Source organism: Ochlerotatus camptorhynchus, unplaced genomic scaffold (assembly GCF_037179485.1).
Source record: "Ochlerotatus camptorhynchus isolate MF236.1 unplaced genomic scaffold, CSIRO-AGI_Acam_v1.1 ptg000067l, whole genome shotgun sequence".
Lineage (NCBI taxonomy): Eukaryota > Metazoa > Arthropoda > Insecta > Diptera > Culicidae > Ochlerotatus > Ochlerotatus camptorhynchus.
Window position 1 is genome coordinate 2,861,478 of NW_027040557.1, and position 26,097 is coordinate 2,887,574.

General features: G+C 39.5%; 3 protein-coding genes across 4 annotated transcripts in view; all 3 read left to right on the forward strand.

The window, feature by feature from the left end:
* Usp1 (ubiquitin specific protease 1) overlaps positions 1 to 26,097 on the forward strand; it is a 473,693-nt gene that overhangs the window by 216,773 nt on the left and 230,823 nt on the right. The window lies entirely within an intron of this gene.
* The window catches only part of LOC135697177 (uncharacterized), a 511,087-nt gene that overhangs the window by 122,428 nt on the left and 362,562 nt on the right, over positions 1 to 26,097 (forward strand). The window lies entirely within an intron of this gene.
* Positions 1 to 26,097, forward strand: part of Rhp (rhophilin) — a 189,368-nt gene that overhangs the window by 76,824 nt on the left and 86,447 nt on the right. The window contains exons 1-2 of one of the 2 annotated variants that reach the window (XM_065216781.1): positions 5,614 to 5,724; positions 13,983 to 14,212. The exons of the other annotated variant lie outside the window; for it this stretch is intronic. Coding sequence (XP_065072853.1) covers positions 14,183 to 14,212 — 30 coding nt within the window. The 5' untranslated portion in view covers positions 5,614 to 5,724; positions 13,983 to 14,182. Of the gene's footprint in view, positions 1 to 5,613; positions 5,725 to 13,982; positions 14,213 to 26,097 lie in introns of those variants that run through there. 2 annotated transcript variants of the gene reach the window in all.

Below are 26,097 nucleotides of genomic sequence, written 5' to 3' on the forward strand. Positions count from 1 at the left end.
TGACCCTCTCCGATTTGAATAAAACTTTTCACATGTCTTCTGTATGGGAGATCATTTTTTTTTTCAAAGGTCAAGAGACTTTTAAGGTTCAAGTCTTATTTTTCAAAAGGGCGTATGTGTTTTCACAAATGTATTTTTCAAAAAATCATTGCTCGAAAACCGTTGATTGAAAAGAAATTGTGCCTGAAAAGAAGTTGTAGAGAATCAATTGGGCTTGAAAAAAATTAACCTATGAAATATTTGCTGCTTCTACCTAAACAATATACGCACACCCATGCAACCTTAATACACTGTCTCATAGAGCAACCTTTGTTTTATCAGATGATGTAGTTTCCTACATTGGATATAATATTCTTCTTTAATGCATCAGAAGTGCCGTTTTCGTGCTACATTTTTTTTAAATTTCAAAGACGTTTTTTTGAAGATTGTAAAAGATCCATCATTGTCCATAACAAACAACTACGAAATTTTTTATGCAAATCGGAGAAGGTTGAGAATTTCCGATTCATCATTTGGCGTGGAAGCCCTATATTCGACCGTTTGTTCAGCAATTTTTTGTCCACTTAAAATAACAATTCAATTCGATCTTTTGACCATACATTTTTCTCATTATAATTTCGTTCGACATTTTGTCCAGTCGACCTTTCGTTCGTTCGACGTTTACTAAATTGAATATTTTGTTCTTTCTACCTTTTGCCTACTGGAACTGTTGCCAATTCTGTCTTTTGTCCACCTAACTTTCGTTTCGGAGTTATTAGTGCTTAAATATCTACAGAAAACTTCTCATTTGGCGTAGTAAAGAAGAAGAAGAAAAGAAGAAGAAGAAAAGAAGAAGAAGAAGAAGAAGAAATTTAGTACTATAACTGTACACTGAAAAAAAAAAACTCAAAGTAAAATCATACACAAATTTTAAATATATTATTATTGAATTTAAGTAAAAAATTTGAAATGTTAAAATTTTAAATTTCAAATGTTGAATTTAAATTTTAAATGTAAAATGAATTTACCTTAAAAGCTTGAAAAAATCATGTAAATTAAGGTGCTCTGAGAATGATTTTACCGACGCCAGAGAGGCAGCTCCCACACCTGGACCCTACCTATCAACCCATCAACTCATGAACCGGGGACCAACGGCTTTGCTTCCCGCCTTTAGGAAGGCGTGATCAGAGATTTTATACCTCAGAACCTCAGTCGGCGCTGCACACTACGGAAAAGTCATGTAAATTTCCGTACCCTGAGACCGACACATAAGAATCAGTTGAAAGAAACGAGAAAATCAATTCTATCAAACGTTCTCTTGGTCGAGTTGCTTACGTTTCGGTTTAAGAACACTTAATTTTACATGAAATGTTTGTTTACGTCCCATAACTTACGTCAAAGATGGATTACGTCTCGTTTAAGAATAGTTATTTCTTAGTGTGTGGGACTGCACCCAGGCCTTTTGGGGTGAGAGGCAATCATGCTTACCACTACACCACCGGCGCCGCTTGTGAGTGACATATACGAGCGTCAATTTAACATAAATTTGAGTCATAACAGACGTGAAATATAACTCAATCAAACGTACTTTTCGTACAGTTTACAGTCTCGGAGCACTTAATATTACATGGTATGTTTGTTTACGTCTCATCTTTTATGTCAAAGACGGATTCCAGCCCGTGTAAAATTAATGTGTGTAAATTTCTAATGGTGGTAAGCTCCGACTCGGATTAACTTTTAATCCCGTCCCTGTTTGGAAGATCTGCAAAGTGTTTACTTAGAATCGTGTTTATTAACTCTGATGTCGACATCAAAGCTGCCGGACAGTCTTGATCGGGATTTAATCCGAGGATAATACCAGTTGGAGCTTACCACCATAAGTGTGTAAGAAAACATCAGTCCTCTCTTATATTGACGGATAAGAGCAACTTACCGCAGCCACTTGTAGATGGCGCATCATTTGCTTTGTTTTGGCTTTGTGACGCCTTCACACATTCCGTTACTAAAATGTGCTGTAGGAAAAACCATTTTCGTTACGTATGCCAAGCAAAACATTATCTAGTACTAACTTTAAAACAGACGAAAGTAATTTAAGGCAAACCTTATGAAATTTTTAGGTTTATTAATTCAAAGATTTGACCAAAAGTTCATGTTCTACGATCTTTGTCAATTTTCAAGTGTCCATGGCTTTGGATATTCCTTGAAACCATTGCTAGAGGAATTTTCGTTGATTCAACCTAGGAACTACCTCAAATTTTCTGAAACATTTCTAATCACATCATTCCCGGACAAACTCTTTCATTAGCCCTAAAAGATTTAAATTTCTGGAGGAATTCTCTCTGAATTCCTGAAGGAAATTATGTCAGAGTTTCTGGAATATTTATTTTATAATTCTACGAGGAATTGTTCAAAGGTTTGTCTTTGCATTGCCAGAGACTTTTTCTCTAAATTCCCGAAGGATTTTTTTTAGAATTCCAAAGGAATCTGTTTTATATACCCGATAGAATTCCCAGAGAAAATATCTAAAATCTCTTTATGCTTTCAGAATTATAGGAATTTGAGCTCTTTTAGTTATAGCAGCTAATATAACTAACCCTCCAATAATTATTATTTCAAAATTTGATTTTATTATATCTAAATAAAAAATAAACCGGAGTAATTCTCCTATTTTGTGTGGGAAATTTTTCTTAAAATGCCTTCTGAATTTGTTTTGACTTCCCAAAAGATTTATTTCGGTATTTGCGGATGAATTTTCTCAAAATTACCTTAGGGATTTTCTTCTCTCTGAATTTCTGGAATAAATTTCTTTGATGGTTTTCCGGAAGAAAGTACTAACTCAAAATTTCTGAAGGAATTCTCAGAAAATTCCCGGTAGGATTCCCGAAATTTTGAATTTCTAGAGGAATTTTCATTGATTTCTCCTAGGAACTTCCTCAAAATTTCAGAAAGGCTTCTAATCACAGGAGGAGGAACTTTTTCTAAAGTCATCGAGGATTTATTTCTTTATGTACCTTATAACGTTGTTTTTCTATTAATTCTACCAATATTGTATCACTTTCACTTTCACTAATTCAATGTCACTATTTACTTTCACTATCATTTAAAAAAAAAACTATCATGATACGTATTTCAGTGTCTAGTCCTAGAATAAGTTTGCAAGTAGTAAACGAATACGTATCTGTTGTAGCTGTTTTTAGAGTGATAGTGAAAGTGAAAGTGATACAATACCAGTAGAATTAAAAGAAAAAACAAAGTAATAAGCTACCCTATTATTTCTCTTCGAATTCTTTCTGAATTCCTTAAATGTTTGTCTTCGCATAACCAGATACTTTTCACAAAGTTCCCGAAGGGATTTTTTCAGAATTATAAAGGAATCGGTTTTATATTGCCGGAAGCTTCCCCAAAGAAAATATCTAAATTTCCGCATAAACTCGTTATGGATTCCCGAAGGAATGCTTTCAGATTTGCAGGAGGAACCCCCGCAGGAAGTGTCCTAGTTTTTCTGGAAATTTGTTTTTAGAATTCCTTCTGGAATTCTTTTTCACTTCCCGAAAGGTTTCTTTCGGATTTTGAGCAAGAAGTTTATCAAAATTACATCAGGGATTTTCTCTGCGTCACCAGAAGTTTGTTTTTCAAAACTCCTTGATGAAAATATTTCCTCAGATTTCGCTGAGAAAATTTCCAAACTTCCGGAGTTACTCGCGCTGAATTCCCTGAAGACTGCATTCAGAATTGTAGGAGAAAATCTCTGGATTTTTTGAGGAACTTCCGCAGGAGTTCTCCTAGAATTCCTTCTGTAATTATTTTTGACTTTCAGAACGATTTATTTTGGAATTTGTGGAAGAATTTACCCCATATTACCTCATTTTAATTTTGTGTAATCTTCTGAATTTCCGGAATAAATTTTCTTGATGGATTTCCGGAAAAGAGCGCTCTCTCTGAATTTCTGGAGGAACTCTCTGAAAATTTGCGGTAAAATTCTACCCAAATTCTCGGAACCTTTTTTATAAAGAAATTCTTTCTTAATTCCCGCAATTTTGGATTGATATAGGAATTTTCTTTGATTTCCCCTACGAAGTCTCTCTATATATCAGAAAGATTAATAATCACATCATTCCTGAAGAAACTCTTCCTGAAGGCCTAAAAGATTTCTTTCATAATTTGCGTTGAATATTCTCATAATTTTCATCTCCCTGTCTGATACATTATATCTGAATTCACGGAAGAATTTTCGCAAAATTCCCGGAGAAAATCTCTAAATTTCTGGGGGAATTATCTCTGAATTCCTGAAGGAATTTGTGAAGGTTTTCTCTTAGAAATTTAGGAGGAATTCTTTCTGAATTCCTGAAAAGTTTGTCTTCGCATCAGCAGAGAATTTTTCTTTAAATTTCCGAAGGGATTTTGTAAGAATTAAAAAGGAATCTGTTTTATATTGCTGGAAGAATTCTCAAGGAAAATATCTCAATTTCCGCATGTACTCGCTATGAATTCCCGGAGAAATTCTACTTCTACTAGAATTCTCTTAGTTTTTCTGGAAAATTTCTGCTAGAATTCCTGCAGGAATTCTTTTTGGCTTCCCGAAAGGTTTCATTCGGAATTTGCGCAATAATTTTCTCAATATTTCCGTAGGGAATTTCTGTCCGTCGCCAGAAGAATTCTCTCTGAATTTTCGGAGTTTTTTTTCAGAACTCCCTGAGGAATTTGTATGATCAGAATTCTCTAAGAAAATCTTCAAATTTCCGGAGCAACTCGTGCTGAATTTCCTGAAGAGTGCTCTCTGAATAGCATTCCCGAAAAATTATCTCATAACGGCTGGAAGACATCACTCAGAATTCTTGAGGAGGTTTTTCAAAAAATGCCACTTCCTGGAGAAATTTCATAGAATTCACAGGGATTTTTTTTTATTTATTCACACATTAGAGGCAGTATTCAGAAAATAGGCAAAATGTCACATATTTAACAACTTTCAGGCATTGTTTGTCAAACTTTAAGGGGCCATATTCGCTTGCGAATTTTACACACTAAAAAAAATCATAGTAATCACATTAAACACATTTGAAACTGAAAAACAAGAGTCTCACCTGCCACTGCCACGTGAATCGCTCTTCCATTGTCCACTCGAAGCCGGGTGTGAAAATCGAAACAGCTAAAATAAAAGACTCCCTTCGCACCATTTGATGAGACAGCGCCATTGAAGAGCAAATAACAAACGACGACGCTTACCTTCGTCTTTGCACCCCGGATAAACCCCCTCAACGCACTGCACCGCTGTTACTTTTCCCAGCCAGCCGAAACGACTGCATTTCCTCTGCTCATTTCTCCCAATTTTCCTCTTTCCATACTCTCTCGTTCTCACCAGAAATCAAAAGAAAAGTACAAACCCAAACCTAAGCAAGCATGCCATGAGGAGTGGAGATGCGCTTCTCTCTCTCTCCCAGATGTGGCGTTTCTCTTTTGACCGCATCGTGCGAAGACCGAACCGAACCCATAGCCTACTTTTTTTCCACCGCATGCCGTGCCGTTTCCGTGGTGAGCGCTCCCAACTTGGGGCTGGCTGGAGTGAGTAGCCACCGTCCATGTTCCACCAGCCACCAGGTTCGTCATTGCTCGGCATCCTTCCAACGGAGTCGGTTGTTCGCGGTTTCGTCGATCGGTGGTTGGTGATTTTTTCGTTCGTCGCTTCGCGTGTACACAAGTCTTTCGTTTTTGGTGTGAACTTTGACGCCGTTCAGTTGAGAGGTCAGTGTTTTGTGTTTTGGTTTTTTTTTTTTGAGTAATTGCGAGGGAGTCGTGGTGGGTGCGTTACGTCACGCCAAAGCATAAACAACCGCAGACGGGCTCGGTGGTGATTAGCTCGAACTGGCGACGAGGCTCGTCGGTTCGTTGTTCAAGAGACGAAGAAGATTGAAGGTTAAGTGTGAGTGTTTGGTTGCTTGATGGGAGCGGTAGTTATGGTTTTTTTTTTTGGTGCGGTCTCCTCGTTAGTGGCTAGGTGTGCAGTGTGAATTATACAATGCGGACCAAGAAATGAGGTTTATGATTTGTGTGGTCCATCGAAACGAGAGGCGAAAAAGAAGCCCCGGTGTGGTCGTGGAAACCCTATATGCTAAGTAGTGCGTGTTCGTCGGATTTTCGTTGTTGGAAGAAACAGAAATTGCAGAGATTGATTCACTGGTCGAAATCGAGCACAGGTGGAAATTGCATCAGTTAACGGTGGATGAAGAAAAATACGGACGGGGTGTCAAGTTAACTAGATTGTATTGACTAAGTAGTAACACTCTTGAACGCGGGATTATGACTCATTTGAGCAGCGGTGGTGCAGCGCATCACTTAATTGAACCGAATGGTGCAAACTGGTGCATTTTAGTTTTGAACACGCGAATGGCGAATGGCGGCAGCAAGCAGATGCGTCGAGCAGGATAATAAAATATGATTCCATTTAGGTGCGACCGACTGGATTCTAGGAAGTGCTTTTTGAAGCTGCAATGCGGATTAGCGGAACTCTTTCAGTCAGTAGTGTGGCGTTGAAAGGCGTCCAGTTTTTAACTATAGGGAAGATTGCTGATTGGAGATCGAAGTTTACTGCCGGTCCGTAATTGCAATTCTTGCTGTTGGATATGTCTAGTTACGGGCACGAGTTCTAGGTTAATTAGATTCGGTGCTAGTTTTTCTGGTTCTGCGCAAGGATAACTCCGTAGAAATCGATGAGGGGATTCCATTTGTTGACTTGTACAGCTTTTAGTATCGTCATGTTGATGCCTGGCCAACTTGTGCACGGCAAAGAGTATTAAAATCAGCTTAATATTTTGTTCAGTGTACATGCAATTTGCATTTGAATTGACTCGAAAAAAAAACATTGGGAGTCAAATTAAAAATAATTGCAAAACGGGCATTGACAGTTAAACATGTGATTATGTGGAAGTATGTTTAGGCAGGCTTTAGCTGCTTTCTATTACAGCCAAATTATTTGCTAGGAACTTTTTCAAAGCTTGTTGGAAGACAAGCTAGACATTGTCTATATACCAAAATTTTTGATGAAAGTTATCATCATGAAAATAAATGAGTATATTATTTTACTTACTGTGTCGGAATGTAAATAAATTCTAGACATTGTAGGGATTTGTTAATGTTGAAAATTCAAGTCCAGGATTATGCAAAAATAGACAGTAATTATGTTTGCTAACTGCGATCTGGGAAGCAGTTCAAAGTCCAGATTTAAATTTAGAGTAATAATTCTTCTGTACCTTGAAAATTTATCAAAAGCCCTATCTCAAGCTATATGTGCGGGTATTGAAGTCGAGAATTCTGATCGATATCCGGGAAAATTATAACCTATAGCTCTTTATGCCTAGCTCACGTCGACCTTCCCCAAGTGTTGCTAACTTTCTGGGCATCAGAAAATGCGTAGTCTATCGTAGATCATTGCACAATGCTTTCAAAGTCGTATTTAGGAAGACGAATATGTTTGCACATAAACCGTTAGTTTCAGGTAAATAGTGTCGTGGGGAAAGTATTCCCATTTCCTTTAGCCAATCTTTTGATGAATATGAATGTATTTTACATAGGGTGGTTTAGACATGGCAACATCTAGAGTATGGAGCAATTTTAAAGACTTTCGAACTTGTGAAAAATGTCAATATCCCAAATTGAATGAAGTGATGTGACTTTTGATATCGTTGGGTTTAAAAAATACTTAAAATATAATAAATCAAGATCCCAGATTTGTACAAATTTTCAAATTTCTAACGAGATGAACTAGCCAGAGTGCTAAAAATCATTCTAATAAAGCTTTAACAAAAAATACCTTAAAATCACGCCACAAAATTCTTCAAACCGACAACTCTCATGAACGTCGAAATAGTCCTACAACCGAAAAAATGGTCCAAATATGTCAGAATGGCCTCGACTTTCTGAACTGGCTTTAAAATTTGGAAATGGACGCTTACAACGGCCAAAGATGGTCCAAATATGGTATTCAATGGCCGGGACTTACTAAACTGGCTTTAAAATTCCAAAATAGTCGTCTGGAAACGACAAAAATGGCTCAGAAAACGCCAAAAATTACATGAAAGTGCCAAAACATGGTGGCCAAAATGTTTAGGAAAATTTCTTTACACGCAAAATATGGTGCTAAATTGTAAAACAGGCCCAAAAACGCCAAAAATGTATTTAAATAAATAAATAACACATGTCAAAAATAACCCAAAACATGCCAAAATGACCCGAAACACGCCAAAGATAGTCGAAAAAATAAATTTGAAAAGGCTTAGATTTTTCAAACTATGTTTTCTTTTGACGTAGGACTACCCCTGTGATTTCTATATGGGGGTACACTTTGTGAAAACCGAAAATGGAACATGTAACAACATTATGAAAGATTTTGAACGTTAATAACTCAGCTGCCCCTGGACCAATTTCAATAATTTTACCACCAATCGATCAGAAATATTTCTACGCATCTGTTAGGACTTTATTGATAATGATAATTAAAATTATCAGCAATTGCCTGCGTAAAGCGATTTCCCTAACACAGATTTCAAAGTTGAATTCCATCCGGTTTCACCAAACGGTGTTTATTCAATCACCGCGTGGTGAGTGGTGGTGTTTTCCAGTACACAACGAAAGGCTACCCGCAAGCAACTAGCTATCAAGGCTGACCTCAACCGCTGATCGGGTTCAGTTCCAATCACCGTGTGTGGTGGTGTCCGGTCGTCGGCATCAGCAGCAGCAGTGCTTTCTGCACGTGCCGTTGAACATTGTTCTCCAGTCCACAACAAATGGCTGCCTGCAAGCAGCGAGCTGCAGCCCACATGACCATCCATAGAAGGAGGAAGAAGCCGCAGCGCTATTGATCGGAATCAGTAGCTCTTCGTGAGTCGCTGTGGGCCATCTATGCCAAGCGCTTCACCCTCATTCAAAACAACATACAGCTCATCAGCCTCATCTGTGTTTAACATTCTAATAGCTCAGCATTACTAAACCATCACGACAAAACGGTCCTTTTTAGGATCACCATATATTTGAAAAAGAGTATTTTTTGGACATTTGTCAAGGTCATCAATCGGATGTCAGTTATCATATCAAGATAGAGCTGGAATTAGGGCGTAACAGTTTTTTTAAACAATGAATTCTTTCGATGATGCATCAACATCACCAACAAGTAGGGTAAGACTTCCCCTACCCGACGGTACTATTAGTTTGCGTGGGCGTGCCTTGAATTCCTAAAAATCATCGAGAGCAGTCATTGTTTACAAAAGCTCTATCTAGATATGCCTAGATAAGCCTAGTTCCAGCTCTATCTAGATATGTTTAAATCTAACATACCATGTTCTTGAAGGCTAAATTGGGGGTGCAATTTCAAAAACCAAAGTCGGTCGCGGCATGAAAGTGGTCTGATTTTGATCCAGAGATGACGGATTTTAATTCTTAATATGCCAATCGATAGGAATGTTTTACTAAAAATCTGTTAAATTTAGGACTTTATCATTTTTCAAAATGACACTGTTTAAAATTGCACGCATGTGCAATTGTTACTATTATAATTAAAATTATAATCGATTGACCGCGAAAAGCGATTTCCCTAACACAGATTTCAAAGTTGAACTCTATCCGGTTTCACCAAACGGTGTTTATTCAATCACCACGTGGTGAGTGATGGTGTTCTCCAGTATTCAACGAAAGGCGAGCTGCAGCCCACATGACCATCCATAGAAGGAGGAAGAAGCCGCAGCGCTATTGATCGGAATCAGTAGCTCTTCGTGAGTCGCTGTGGGTCATCAGGCTATCAAGCGCGTCATACTAAAGAGTATAAACAGAAAGAACCCGCTCAAATTCCTATTCCCACACAAAACACAAGCTCCTGCTGCAGTTTACAAATATGACTTATTATATAAAACCACGTAGTCCTAGGTCACCATTGCGTACAACTCCATAGAGCTGTCCCTTGTAGTTTTTTAGAAACTTATGTGCTAAAATGGCCTGGAAAACCAATTTTTTCAAGGGATGCTTGTTAAAAAAAATCATAACTCATGAAGCATAAGAGATAGAAATTTTGTGTTTTCAGCAAAGTTGCTTTAAATTGATTGTTCTACAACCATTTAAAACGCTGCATTTGTCTATCTCAAATAATAAAAAAATTTGTATTTTCAGTTCACCAATTTTATGGACCACCCTAATTTTACTAACATAAAAAGATCGGTCAAAAAATATGAAGAAACTTTCCCTATGACACTATATACCTAAAACTGACAGTTTGGGCGTAAACAATTTTGTGTTCCTAAATACGTCTTTGGGACCAGTGCTGTAAATTCTCAAAATCAATTGAACATTTGTGATGAAATTGAGAAACGCAGTTATCCGCTATCAAAGGGGCCCTCCTTCAAATGGTCGATTTCAGTTGCTTAGTCATTTGACGAAGGCATGGATCATTCTCATTTGAGAACCGCTTGATAACATTCAATTGAGTGTAACCTACACATAAATGGAGCTTTGGTCGACATTCCGGTGTAAAAGCAAGGCCAATCCGACACCAACCTGACTTCTATCAAACCCCAACCCAATGTTGACCCGACAACATCACTACATTGGGTCGACATCAACCTTAAATTTACCTTACATTTATCCGACATCGAGTCGACTTGTCTGTTCGGGACCAGTTTGCTGGGTTTCTTCCAAACTCCACTGTCGTATATCAAATGGTAGTGAGTGACTCAATTGACAGTGACGATGAGCTTCGAATGAGAAAGGGGCTCTTCAAATTATGGTCATGTGAGAATTCGTTTTCACAAAATTGATTGAATGGTTGTATTAGTTCATCTTCAATCGAATGATATGAAAATTAACAGCACTGTTTGAGACCATTGTTCGCTACTTGAATCGATTTCTACAAAAAATCATCGATTTGGAGTTTTGGCAAATGCAAACTTATGGAATGTTTAAAATTATTTAAAAATTTACAGAAAACGTTGAACAAGAACTTTTTGGTCATATTTTGGAAATTTTGGTTACACCGTTTTTCCATGTAATTTATACTCATAAAACAATGTTTGAGATATTTTAAATATTTTGTTGTGAAAAAATACACAAAAATGTAAGTACGCTGTAAGTTTAAAATTATAGCGAATTCGTTTATTATCGGGGTTAACACCAGTTCCAACCCAGTGCGAAACCGAACTTTTTGTCAGTGTGAACCTCAACCTGAGCTAGGTTTTAAAAACAAACGAGCAAACTGACGTTTGACAGAAAACAAGCAGACCCAATCTTGATACCCGATCCAGGTTGGAACTGAATAATAAACGAATTAGCTATTAGACTAAAAGTTTTTGCTCTACGATTTATGTCAGTTTTCAAGTGTCCGTGGTTTTGAATATTTGAAAAGTTCACAAGATGGCCTACGGCTAAAAATCTCAAAAATAAAACTTAAATTATTTTTTCAAAAGTTCGCATTTTTCAAAGCATTTTTTTTAAATTAAATAAAAAATCGGACCAGGAATTTTCAGATACTTGGGTTTTGTCCTTTTTTTTTGTTTGTTTATTTAATAAAAATAGGAAACATTTTTTGTTTGTTTTTGTTTTTCTAAAAAGGCATTATTTTTCTCTACAACTTTGTCTCAGACATCATTTCGATCAGAAATACTGTTTGCGTGCTACAATTTTCGGAAAATTTCAAGGACGCCATTTTGAAAATTTTACAAGGTCCAAAATGACCGAATTTTAGCAACAATGTGAATCATTGTCCATAACAAACAATTATGCAAAAATTCAATTCGATTGTCGCTATTTTGTCTAGAACTGCTCATCAAAATCTTTGAAAATTTACAAATAACTCTTAAGTTAAGAGATATTTTCTAGGACTTAAACCATTTTTTTGTTTGCTTCACTCAATACTTAAACTTGTACCGTTATTGTGAGTTATCATCATTCCAAAAAATAAAAACTAAAGGACATCCAAACTACTTCTAACTCTATCCAACAACGCTCTGAATTTAGAATTTTCATGAGTTTATCGATCACAAGTTCACTTAAATTCTGGCACCTTTATTGTTTCAGTCAAAAAATCTTCTACCCATGAGCTTCATCTTGGCTTTGATTAACCGCCCGTAGTTACTACTATTGCGTTTTTTTAATCCAAATCAGCTGCGCTTGTACAGAGAATGATCGCCTTTCCTCCATTCGCCTACTTTGTCTTAAAATATTTACTCAAGTGCGCGTTCAACCCATCGAAAGACATTTCTGGTGTCCCTTCAAGCGAATCAACCACCATCCAACTCCAACAATCCATTGACCGCATTCGTTCAACGCACTTGTTTCTGGTGTTTCAGTTTTCTGCACGGTGGTTTCTGTCCTCCCCATAGACAGTCACAGAAGTCCCTTCCCTTCGCTAGCCAAGCCACTACCCCCATTTTTGATAAATTAAAAGCGAATAAAAATTAAATTCATAGTCAACAGCTGCGCAAAACAAAAAAAAAACGCAAGCATAGCAAAACGAGAGCGCGCACTTGAACGGAAGGCCCGAGCCTCTAGCATTCGTCAAACAATTCATCAACGAACGAACGCCCGCTCCTGGTGGTGAGAGAATCGGCGAACCGTAAACAACAAAGAGTGGAGTCTTGAAGAAGTGTGAGAAGCGTCCAATTTTGCGCAAATATTGGCGATCGCTGCCTACACACCACTCTGCCGAAATGATTATCACCCTGACGCGATCGCATTGACTTTTCCCGACCTCATCACGTCTCTCACTATTTTTCGGGTGTTGGCAGCTGTCCTAATCCGCATTTAATGAAAAAAAGACTATTCATTATTAACAAAGTGACATTTGAGCTCTCAAAACGAGCGTCCCAAATTTACGGTAGGGTTTGCAGAGTGCGATCTCGGTGATTGTCTCAACCGATTTAACGAATCCAGATTTGATTTTCAAATGACGGCCTTGAATATAATATTCCACAGAAATTCATTAGAATTGCAAGCTGTTGATGGTCCAATGTTGGCAACATTTCCCCAACGTGTCTAAACTGATTGTGCTCTGTCTTTAACCCTATTTAATGCTTTTCTTAGATTATCCGGATAATTGTGAAGCTTTGCAAGTGACCAGATAATCTGGGTTGCCGTTAGGTATTTAAATTTGTGGAAAGTTAAAATGTCAAAAATCGAGCTTTGTCAAAATCGGTATTACAATTAACACAAGTTAAAGGGAAAGGGGACGTCATTATTGTTTGGAAATTCAAAAGCCGGTTTTTCGTTTAAAACTGACATTTTGTCAAAGAAAATGTGTTCACTGTGTTCCGGTAGACAAGTAGAATGAAATTTTCATGAACGCAATGTTGGTTTTGAAAAAAAAAATTAATTAATGACGCCCCCTTTTACCTTAAGTTATTGTTTTGTCTTTAGTAGAAAGTATTACTCTATAAAATGGACTGTGCATCATTTGTAACTACGATATATTGATGTTGTTTGATTTTTTTTGTGACATTCATTGATATTCATCCAAGTAGACGAGTTGAAATTAATCGTCAGAGCAAAATAAAAGCCTACTTTGGTTCAAATTTCGGCTATCTCGCTCGGAACGACCAACATTCAATCGCCTATTAACTGAGCAACTCTCCACTGCAAATAGGGGAAAAAGTACTTCAGCGTTTGGAACTCGCTTGTGCTGGAAGCCAGCTGTTTTTTTGTTTGTCTGTTTGTGTATCTGTTGTTGATAGTGTTTACCACCTGTCTGCTTTTTTTTTTGCTCGCTCCCAAACAATCCGCACAAAAGGAAGAATAGTGCGTTCGAGGTGTGTAATGATAATGCAAAAATTTGAAGCAAAAACAAAACTATATGTAGCTACGAAGTAACAACACGGTGGTGGTTGTTGTTTGTGTTATCAAGTATGAATATTCATGTTCATTATTAGCTCTTGTACGGCTTATGAGAGCGGTTTAGGTTTGCGAATGTGTGAGTTTACCGATGATTTTCATCGGTTGGCTGAAGTGATTGGCTCTATATCTTTCTCTGTTAGAAGTGGTTTGTGCGGTGAAAAGTTTTGTTTTCAGTAAACTGCGGAAGAAATCGAAGAAGACGAAGAAGAAGCTGTGAACGGAAAGTTTCTGTTGTTCAAACGGGTAAAAATTTACCACTGCGGGAGTGAAGAGGATTTTGGTTTTCATTTTTCGCTTCGAAGCAAGCAACCATTAATCCGTCAAAGTGGAGCACTTCATTAGCATGGGCTACCTGCAGGATCTGCAGCTCAAGGTAAGTTCGAATTTCATCTGGAAATTCCTTTGTTGTTACCGAGGGGGTCGACACATCTAAATCTCAATTATAGATGCTCAACAAATCTCACACTAGCGAATCAATCTTCGAAAAATCTTCAATCATTTCTCGCATCTACTTGCATCGCACATCATCTTTTTGCAGGAAATCTTTAGAATCGTCAATAACCTTCTTTCTATCTACTCAGTGTGCGTGCAGCTAACCACAGCAAAACACATTTTTTCCTGCATCGTAGATAGAGTCGCCCCCCTCGGTTGTTACTTCTAATTTTGTACCCTTGATCTATAGATTGTATTTCTTGAATTTAATGACAGTTTCCCAAGTCGAAAATCGAAATACACTGACACCACAATTATGGATCACCCACAAATAGACTGACTGATCCATCATTGTTTTGAGCTGATCCATAATTGTGGGCTCAGTATATATATATAGAGAATAAATAGTATATATTATGCAGTAGATTAGATCTCTGGCTCTTATCTGAAACGGTGTGAAGACCAGATCCCAAGATCCCGCTTGATTTTCGTAGACAAAAATGAACAACTGCGGTTGATATTTTATTTTATTTTTTATTTTATTTTTATTTTTATTTAATACATCCATCTGACAATAAGTCTTGATGAACCAGAAGCCATAACAAATACTAAATGTATCTGGAGTTAATAATACGTCTCTGGAATTGAGCAGCAGGTTCCCCAAACTCGAACAACTCTTCAACTGTAGAAAACGTGCGAATCATACTCGTAACAGGTTCATGTTGTCCAAAAGAAGAGCGGTGTGAGTCTTGACGCAATAGGAACGTTGAGCGTAGAAATCTGCTTGGCGCACGAAAGTTCAAGCAAGAGAGTAAGTGGGTAGAGTCAATTTCACCACTTAATAACTTCGCGACGAATGTTGCCTGTTGAATTTGTCGCCGTCGTTGTAACGTGTCCATGCTTAGCAAGCGACATCTCTCAGCATACGGAGGTAAGTTTAGTGGATCTCTCCAAGGAAGTTGTCTTAATGCTCGACGAATGAATGTTTTTTGGATACGTTCTATTCTGATGTTCCAGAAAAGTTGGTAGGGAGTCCAAACAACAGATGCAGTCTCGATAATCGGACGAACGAGTGAACAGTACAGTGCTTTTAAACAGTACGGATCCGAAAAATCTCTTGAGATTCTTGATATAAAACCAAGCTGACGATTAGCCTTAGTGATTACCATTGAACGGTGTAAGTCAAACGTAAGTTTAGGGTCCAGCATTACACCTAGGTCGCTTACTTGTTCTACTCTTTCTAGTACAAATCCATGAATTGAGTAATCGAATACGATTGGCGTTCTTGTGCGATTAAATGTCATGACCACACATTTTGATATACTGACGGAAAGCTTGTTTAAGCGGCACCAATCAACAAATTGGTCTAACATTGCTTGGAGCTGACGGCAATCCTCGACGTTCTTGACAACAATGTATAGTTTGAGATCATCGGCGTATATGAGCACACAACCACTCGGCAAGAGGAGCGTCACATCGTTGAAGAAGATTGTGAACAGCAATGGTCCTAAATTGCTGCCCTGGGGAACACCGGAGGTTGCAGCAAATGGTGATGAAGTGCACGAACCCAGCTTGACACGAAGTGTTCTGTTGGAAAGATATGATTTCAGCCAATCAACCAAACCATCCGAAATTCCCAGGCGAGACATTTTCCGAAGAAGAATACCATGATCGATGCAATCGAATGCCGCTTTCAGATCGGTATAAACGGTATCAACTTGAGCCCTATTTTCCAAGTGATTTATACATGTTGAGGTGAACTCCAGCAAATTTGATGTAACTGAGCGTCCTGGCATAAATCCGTGTTGCGTTGCTGAAATGTAGCTCTTGACATGAAAGAAGATAGCATCGTTCACAATGATCTCGAATAATTTTGAAGCTGCAGATAGACTTGTTATGCCACGATAATTTGTCACGTCACGTTTGTCGCCCTTCTTATTGTTTCCATATTTCGGGGAAAACTCCTTGGTGCAACGAAGCGGTAACGATGCGAGCTAGGGGATCAGCTAAAACAGCAACACAGTGGCAAAAAATGATTGCAGGTACACCATCAGGACCCGGTGAAACAGATTTCTTCAACTTCCTAACAGCTTTAACGACATATATATTGCTAACCACAAATGTACGCAAATCGATGAGACCCTCAGGAACATTGCAAGCCGCTCTTTCTACTTCATCTGCGTTGGCGGCTGAATCCGAAAAAACAGAACTGAAGTGGCGGGAAAATAGATCACACGATTCGAGCATAGAAGTAGACTCCAAATCGCCACAAAATACGGATGAAGGAATATTCGACGATTTTCGCTTGCAGTTCACAAACTTCCAGAAGCTCTTGGGATTTCTACGTAAATTGGTCTGGACACGCAAGACATATGACTTGTATAGGGTTGAATTAAGCTTACGATAGGCGTTGCAAGCGCGATGAAAGTTGCGTTGCGTTTCAGAAGTTCGATGTCGGCGAAGTTTACGCTGCCAGGAATTTTTATCGCGTTTCAAAAGCCGCAGGAGAGGAGAACTCCAAGCAGGAGATATAGGAGGTTTTCGTCTTGGAGTGTTATCGGTGAGCCAATTGCAAATTATGTTGCAAAATTGTGCTGCCATATCGTTGACGTCATTTGTTGCCAGAATACTGCTCCAATCACAGCTCATCAGGAACTCGTTGAGCATGACGAAGTCGATTTTTGAGTAGTCGAGCGTATGTTCACCAGCATCAAGGGATTCCACACGGTCAACACAATCGGATTGAGTTGGTAAGGAGAATAAAATCGGTGGATGATGCAAATCAATAGCCAGCAATGGGGACACCGCTTCGTTAACTACAATGTTGCAATCGGAATCACAGAAAACCAAATCTAGGATGCGCCCCAGGTGATTGCGAATAGAGTTGTATTGCCGGATATTCAGGAAGCTCGTTCCATCCATCAGAGCAGCACTGGCAGCAGACGTCGTGGAAGGATCAAGGTTTAAGATTCCATCACGAACCGCTTTCCGCGAATACAGGCAGACACACTTACTTGTTCCAGGTTACTACCATTAATAGTCTTTATCTCAACAGACTTGTAAACGCTGGCCACGGCAATAAGCACTCCTCCAAACTTCGCTTTCTGGCTATTACGAGCACTGCGATCGCAGCGAAATACATTAAAGTCAGTACCAAAAAGTTGCAGTGAGTTGATGCTGTCGTCAAGGCCCGTTTCTATCAATATGATGACATCATAATTGCAATCACATACCGCTACAACCAGGTCGTCAATTTTGGTTCTTACACACTAATCGAGTCAGTACGGTTTTACCGAGTTTTTGAATTGCGGAACTGTTCGGTAAAAGTTTAAAAATCTGTGGAAAATTTATTAATGAGAATATTTGTTCTGAACTTGTACATACTAAGTTCTGTTAACCCCATTTAATGATAGAAAATAAAATTGGTCGATTTCATTGATTTCTTACGGATAACGGTCATTTGAATTTTTACCGACTTTTTCAGCAATTCAAAAACCCAGTAAAAAAATACTGACTCCTGTAAAAAAATCTTAGTGTGTAGACCACGTACGTTTTGGAAGTAAAGCCAAACATCGTTGTCACCAGCAATTCCACAACTGTTGTCACGAGATGCCGGCGTGTAGGAATTTTCGGCGCGTCCCGACATAGGTAGGGGACGTTCAAGGCGTTGTCCATGTTGGCTGGAGGTACTCCCGGCAGAACAAGTTGGTGATCTGAGGAGGGAATCATCATCAGGCAGGAAATTATGAAAATTATGTTGATACTTGCCTAGACAAGCAAGCTGGAAGACCTCTTCTCGCACATCAGACACAAGGCCGGGACGACTTCGACTGCATTCACCATTTATCGGCGCGACTGTGCTGAGTGGATAAGAGGCTTCCAAAATGCTTATTTTTGCGCGTCCCGGGGTCCATCCATCGGTTGATTTGCTGCAAACGTCGTCTGCGGTGTCACTGGCGTGGGTGTTAGATTCACACCAGATGGTCTCCGAAATTTTTGAGCCGAGTGATCTTCGAATTCACGGAATAGATCTCCTTCGGGCCAAGATGACGGATCCAAAGCTCTCTTCTTCAAAGCTGGGTCTAGACCGACTTTGAATGAAATAAAGGTCATGTTACTGGTGTCGGTTCCTTTGGCGACCAATTTCACAACATCAGGTTCATTTTCGAGTTCCAGGTTGGCTTTCACCATTTCAGAGATTGCTTCGTTGCTCACATCACGTTGGATACGGGACAAGTAGAGCCAGAATTTTGCCGCCGGTTTTTCACATGTAGGTACAGAGATGACGTTCTGACCCAACAGTTTTGAACCAGACTGACACTCAGATGTTTTAGGCACCACAGAGTCGGATCCACGAAATCGTTTTGATGGTCGAGTTGCTTCAAGTGTTGGCCATCGGTTGACAGGAGGTGGCAGAATTGACGGGACAGGCTTTGATGACAACTGTTTAATTTCCGTCTGCAAATTCGTGATAGCTTCCGTGAGAGAAAGCAGCGGTGATTTTTCAACTGCCAAATTGGTGATGGATCGGAGGTGCGAATTCTCAAAAAGTTCCGCACATTTATCGCACATCCAAAAGAGGTTTTTCCGATGGGATGTGAAGTAACCAGACAGGGCACGAGACACTCCGGAACACGTCATGTGAAACACACTGCCACAGTATCCTCGGCAGGTCACATACTCAATGCCAGTAATTTCCAACGAGCACTTGGCACAATTTGTCTCCATGCTGACAGTTGAACGGTCAAACGCCTTTAATTAGACTTCTAGCAGGAACAAAAGTTGGCGGTAGGACGGTGATGACAAACAAGCTCAGGATGATTGAGTGCTGTTTCAACAATAGCACGTAGGTGAAGAATGAACAAAAACAACTCTATAGCACAGCACAGCGCGGACAAAAAACAGTTAAATTGTACTTCGAATAACTACTTTACGAGCACAATTTTTAACAATAATGTCCGGATGATTAAAACGAAAAACTTGGTCAAGAAATAAATATTTTTGACTAGATAAGAGCTGTGATATCGCAGCTCGGAATATCAAGCCTAACAAAACTCACCAGCTGCAAATCTCACCAAACTGTGCTGAGATTGAGTTTCATGATTTTTACTTTACACCCGAACGCAACCGAAACTTCCATAACGGCTGACAGCAGTCGCTTCGTGTCTGCCATCGGTGAAGAAAAAAAAAGGGATAGCATCATTATACCTTCTCTTTCTAAGAAAACGAAGAGCAACGGAATCATTTTTGCGTCGATTCAACTATCAGATTCAACCTTACACGTTGTGAATAGTCTCGCAATATCAAAGGCGCTTGTAAAATCAATACCAGTCATGATATTTTGCTCCAATATCACGCGTGATATTGAAAGCGTATGAGAGCGGAAAGATATCAGTTTGCTAATGATTATGCCATCACTGGTGAAGACTACTTAATAGTTGTTTCTAGAGTCCTTTGAAATTGGGAGGAGGTGGTAAATGTACATTTTTACTGCAGAGATGTCACCATACAAATTGTATGGAGGAAATTAATGTCATGACATTTTGGCTTATAAATTTTCATGAAGGAGTACGCATGCACTGATTCGTAAGGCAGTTAAACGAAATTTATTTATTTATTGTTTATTTATTGTTTATCAGTCAACGTTTAAAACTACGCTTATTTGTTTCTCGTGACACGTTGAAATCGTACACATAATAACACCGGTTGAATACACGGGACATGCTTCGCAAAGGTTCGTGTAAGCCATAATTAGTTCTTGCCAGAGGGATGGTGATAAACGAGTGCGACCGAAGATTGCGACGACGTGTGTTGATGTCCAAGAAACTAAGAATCGTAGGACTGTCAATGTTGCCTTGCAGAAGATCCCCAACAAAGCACGCTTTTGCCACGTTGCGTCTTGCTTCTAGTAATTCCAGATTTATAAGTAGACAACGGCTTTCATAACTGGGCAGGTTGAATGGATCTCTCCACCTAAGCTGACGTAGAGCGTACCGGACGAATTTTCGCTGAGCAGCTTCGTTGCGTTGAATTTCATTCTGGGAATAAGGAGACCAGACGATAGACGAATACTCCAAGATAGGGCGCACAATTGAGCAATATAAAGCTTTTAGGCAGTAAACGTCCTTGAACTTTTTTGCAAAGCGAAATAAAAATCCTAGTTGCGATGAGGCTTTGGACACAACGTACGTGACGTGATCCTTGAAGGTTAATTTTGTATCAACCAGAATCCCCAGGTCCTTGACTGTCGAATCACGTTGTAGATTCACGCCTCCCAAAGCATAGCTAAAATGGAAGAGTGATTGCTTGCGGCCAAATGAAATAACCGAAGGCTTCCAGTTGTTGTTGCAGAAAGAACGCGTCTTGTTGTTGCTTAATCATGTAGTAAAGCTTCAGGTCATCGGCATACGAGAGTTTTAGGCATTTCAAGATGAAATTGACATCGTTCATAATAAGAATAGAAACGGCCCCAAGTGATCTCCAATTTTGACGGACATACTTCGACCGGTTAGGTATTATCGAAGCCAGGAAAGCAAGTTACTGTTCATTCCCAGCTTGTCGAATTTAGCAACTGCGATTTGATGATTCATTTTATCAAACGCCGCGGATAAGTCTGTGTAAATAGCGTCTACTTGTTGACCATTTTCTATTTGGTGGATCACAAACGAAGTGAAACAAGTCAAATTAGTTGTCGTCGAACGGTTAGGCATAAATCCGTGCTGATCAACCGAAATGTATTGTGCGTAGTTCTGAACCAGCTTATGCAGAACGATCACCTCAAACAGCTTAGAAGTGGCGCTCAACGCAGCTATGCTCCGATAGTTCGAAACAATCCGCTTGCAGTCTTTCTTGAAAACTGGGAAAACATACGACTGCTTCCAGCAGTTTGGGAATACACCAGTAGCCAAAGATAGGTTGAATACTCTTGCTAGTGGTGTTGCAAGTGTATCCGCGCAGCATTGGAGGACAAGCGATGGAATCCCATCCGGACCACATCCCGTGGAGGATTTTAAATCCTTTCCGGCTGATATAACCATATCGTTCGTGATCACGAACTGTAGCCCAGAGGCCGAAAGTCGAGGAACATTTCTGGTGGCGACGGCTACATCCTGCGGGTCGATGTGTTCATTAGTGAAAACATTGCTGAATTGAGAACAGGTCGGCGATGTCAGTGGTGGAATCAGCTTCAAACAATCCGTTGGTCATCGTAGAGGGCAGTCCGGATTCCATTCGTTGGTCATTGACGTAACGCCAAAAACTTCTGGGATTTGTCTTGAAGCGCCTTTGCAAATGGTCCTGATATGCGTTGTACAAACGATTATTAAGTTGGTTGTATTCAGTGCTCGCCGCCATATATCTCGTTCTCGTGGAGTCCGTGCGATACTTGCTATGTCGTCTGAGAGCTGCCCGCTTCACAGTCTTAAGATGCTTGAGGTCAGCATTTGACCAGGCTGGCTTAGCCGGCTCGTGTCTAGACTTCACGGGAACGAACTGATCGATGGCATACCACAGGATACCAGATATGGTCGACGCAGCGAGGTTGGCATCACAATTGTGGAGCACCTCGTCCCAATCGACATGTGCGAGGAACTCGTTCATGCTGTTGAAGTCAGCCTTTCTGAAATCATAGGCGATGCTTTCAGAGGTATCTTGGAAGCGTTGCTGTGGACTTATCTTGAATTCCATCAGTACAGGAGGATGATGCCTGCACATTTTAACGAGCGGTGATGGAGCTTGCCTAACTGTGCTGTGCTCGCAAAGTTCCTCACTGACGAAGCATAGATCAAGCGTACGATTGTTTTCATTTGCAATTCCACTCATTTGTCTGAGTCTAGCGGTGCTATACGCATCAAGCAGCTTCCGTGATGCCAGGCTAATCGAGGATCGTGATGTAATCGGGTACAGGGAACCATGTGGACTACGCTGCCAAGAGATCGAGCTCAAGTTGAAATCGCCTTGGATGATAACGTTGTCTCTTGGTCCTAACTGCGAAACCACCCAGTTAAGCGAATCGATATGCTTTTCGATCAAAGATTCATCGTTTACTCGATCAGGGGGAATATACACAACGCATAGGTAGAGTGTTGCATCGACAGTGGCAATTGCGATCCATATTTGCTCAACCGCCGAGCCATCAGGAGGGTCGAGCGTACGGGATGGACAAATCAAGCTGAACAATGCATTAGGTCTTAAGTAACGTTGACAGATGCTCTTCGTCTACTTTCTCTTTGAATCCACACGGCCATGTTAAGACATCATCAGCTAATTTCAGTACACAGATCGATGAAACAAGCTATTACCTAGCATTTTATACGACAAACATGTCAAGAGACGGTTCAGTACCCAAGCTATTAACACTCCGAACACGATGCCGCCGAAGAACGTTTAACGGAAAGCTTGCAGCGACATAGCTCAGCCATTTCTTGCTTAATGTAAAAACTTCTGGTACCACTATAATTCAAAGGCTCTGCAGATTATTCTAAATAAGTTGAAAGTCCACTTATTTTAAAGCAAAAAGGTCGTTACGCGTTTTTTTTTTAAGGTCTGTTTATGGGTTTTGCATGTGGTTTAATGTCTATAATTTTGATTATTGAGCACAATTGTTCATAATTAGCCAGAATACAGTCATGGTTCCTAAGGACCATTGTGATAACGGAACAATCCTCCGAAAAAAAACCCGCTTAGCTCTAGAGTCAGTTCCATGGATTGACCACTTTTACGAATGTTCCGGATCTTGCGAAGGAAGGTCCCACGGCCAGCAAATCCAAACACCTAAAACAACCAACGATACAGAAAAAAACGGTTGCTACGACTACCATGACAAACTCGCTATCTAACAAAGCTCCATCGGAGTGGTAGAAGAATAATGATATATTGCTTGCCTGCTTTGTTGCAATATACATGGATGAGGACATAGCTTGATCTGAATCGAGAAAAGACATAACAACTAAATTCCCATTAACACACGTGTATCATCTTCGGCTGTACTTCGTGAAGCAGCTTGCCAACAATTTGCTCGTTTCCTTCTACCGTCCCGAGTGAGCTGTGTCGCACGGGCTGCTTGTCATGAAAAAACGAGTACGAGTCTGGTAAGACAATATAATCAGTTTCATCGAACGACCACTTTTACGGATGTTCCGGATCTTCCAGTGGACGGTCCCATGGACATCTGGGTTCATGTTTATGCAACGATCCTAAATTCATTCTTATATCACAGTTCCTAACGTTTTCCGAAAAAAAAACTACAAGGGACAGTCCTATGGGGTTGTACGCAATGGTGACGTAGGACTACGTGGTCTTATATAAAAAATGTTATTTTTAACTGTAGCCGGAGCTTGTGTTTTGTGTAGGAATAGGAATTTGAGCGGGGTTCTCTCTGTTTATACTCTTTAGTAAGGCTACGATTGCCCTGAAAAGAACCTTTTAATATAAATTTTAGTTGGGACATGTTCAGAAATTTAACTCTTTTGGAAAATCTTGGTGGCCCTGAAAAGGGCCGATGGTAGGTAGTAAAGGCCTAAAGCCTTTGGAAGATGATGATGACGTGTAGGGAGCTGGATCAGCAAATCGGACCGGACAATCCCATATTCTTCGGTTTAATGATTGGGCACTCGCAAGAGTCTCGGCCCGTCTGCTGCTGCACAGGGGTTGAACTGGTGTCTGCGACAGGTTGGAAGGCCGCAGAATATCAGTGTCCACCAAGCTAAAGCTCCTCCCCTTTTTAGTTTGTCTCGTTAAACTCCTTCTCTCAACAATTTGGTAAATCTTACCCTTTAGCAAAAAGACGCTTAACACTTTTTTCGCGGAATTTATCATCCAGTTTCACGTCATGGTTCTTCTCTATGCGTGTTCAGATAAATTAGTACTTTTATTTATTTTCTCTACTACGTTCTAAATCAAGCGAGTAGAAATAAGAAGGGATGTCGGTTACGCGCTCGAATAATTGAAAATTCGATTAATATTTAATCGAATAGCTGGAAAAATCTTGACGATTAATCGTTAATCGAATAATTGGACTTTTTGGTATCCATAGTGTAATTTCATGTTTTTGGTGGTCCTTCGAAAATGTCGAACAGCAGAATTGCAACCAGCTTGTGTAACCCAAGGACCAAATGCGGTGCGATGCTAGTTTTCATTGCTATGACAACGACTGAATTAAGGAGATTAGAAGCAGAGGGCGTGAAAGTTAATTCTCTTCATCGATTTCCTCTTTTGATGACCATGGCTTCACTAACCTATTTCGCACTATTTCTGCTATGCTACCAGAACAACAAACGTATCAATGAATGTCGATGTCGATGTCGAGAATCGATCAAAATCACTTGCACCCCTGCTTCCAAGTTTGGTTACAAGATTACAATTCTGGAGAGCATCTTGTGTGGTCGTTGGGGGCGTGTGGATCTGAATATGGCGTTGAGTCTGCAAAATGTTACGCAATTGCATCCTCCCTATTCGCACACGCCCGAAGTTCGGAGACGAATGCCACTTCGACATGTTTCGTCTGGTAACGATTCTCTGATGACTGTGTTGGGGAAGCAGCATATGCATTAGACTGATGCAAAATTTGAAATATTCGCTCCACAGTGCTCAAACGGTTCCAAATTGGGCCCTGATTAGCTTCCCAAAATTTGAACTCATTTAGTGATAAATTGACTTGGCACAAACCATTTGAAGTTTATATGGAAATTACTATGGAGAAACCATAATTTCGGTTCATATCTATCTCAAAATTTACCAGTTCACTCTACTTTAGAAAATTATAGCTGAGCTTGTTGAAAATTTTCTCAGCTACAACTTTGTTGAAGACCACTTTCGATCAAATGTTAGGAACAAAAATATTATTAATGATTTAAGTCACTGATGTCTTATGATTATGCTCAATCAACTGTTCAGCAGGCAGCATTGGTGTTCATGGCGCGTAGAATAGAGGACAAAAATCATAGCTACTATGTCACACTGCAGAATACAGTGTTACCCACAATTCAGTTGCATAATCTTGCCATAAGATTATCAATCTCTTAAACAATGAATAACTATTTAATTTGACGTTTGGCTGAAAAACGATTTTCTGCAAAGTACAATATTTGAAAAGGCTAGAAGACAATGAACAAAACGTTTTGTTTTCCCATAGTAATTTCCATATAAACTTCAAATGGTTTGTGCCAAGTCAGTTTCTTATCAAATGAGTTTAAACTTTCGGAGGCTAATCAGGACCCGATTTGAAACCGTTTGAACACTGTAGAGCGAAAATTTCAAATTTTGCATCAGTCTAATATGCATGTACGTTATTGGTGGATTTGTTAGTTATTTCGACACTTTTGGACAATGCTTGACATTTACCACTTTTCAATAGTTTCTTGTTAATAATCAACAGTCTGATATCGATGCGTAGAAATATTTCTGATCGATTGGTAATAAAATGATTGAAATTGGTCCAGGGGTAGCTGAGTTATTAACGTTCAAAATCTTTCATAATTTCGTTACATGTTCCATTTTTGGTTTTCACAAAGTGTACCCCCATATAGAAATCACAGTATTCAAAGTTGCTTAAGTATGTGCAGTCTGAACATCTACAAAGTTTCATTGAAATCTGAGAGGGTGCTGCCAACCTGTTGTCGACTTGCTATGAAATTCGAGGTGTATGTAATTCTGAATCTATGTGTAGCATACTGTCCAGGACATGTGGGTCAATTTGATTGATTATTATGTTTCCGGTTTGATCGGTCCTCTCTCACCTTCACACACACACACACATCATATTCAACATCGAAATAATTATATTACACGTGTTTTTTCATATGTTCATTTACAAGTATATTAATTTTC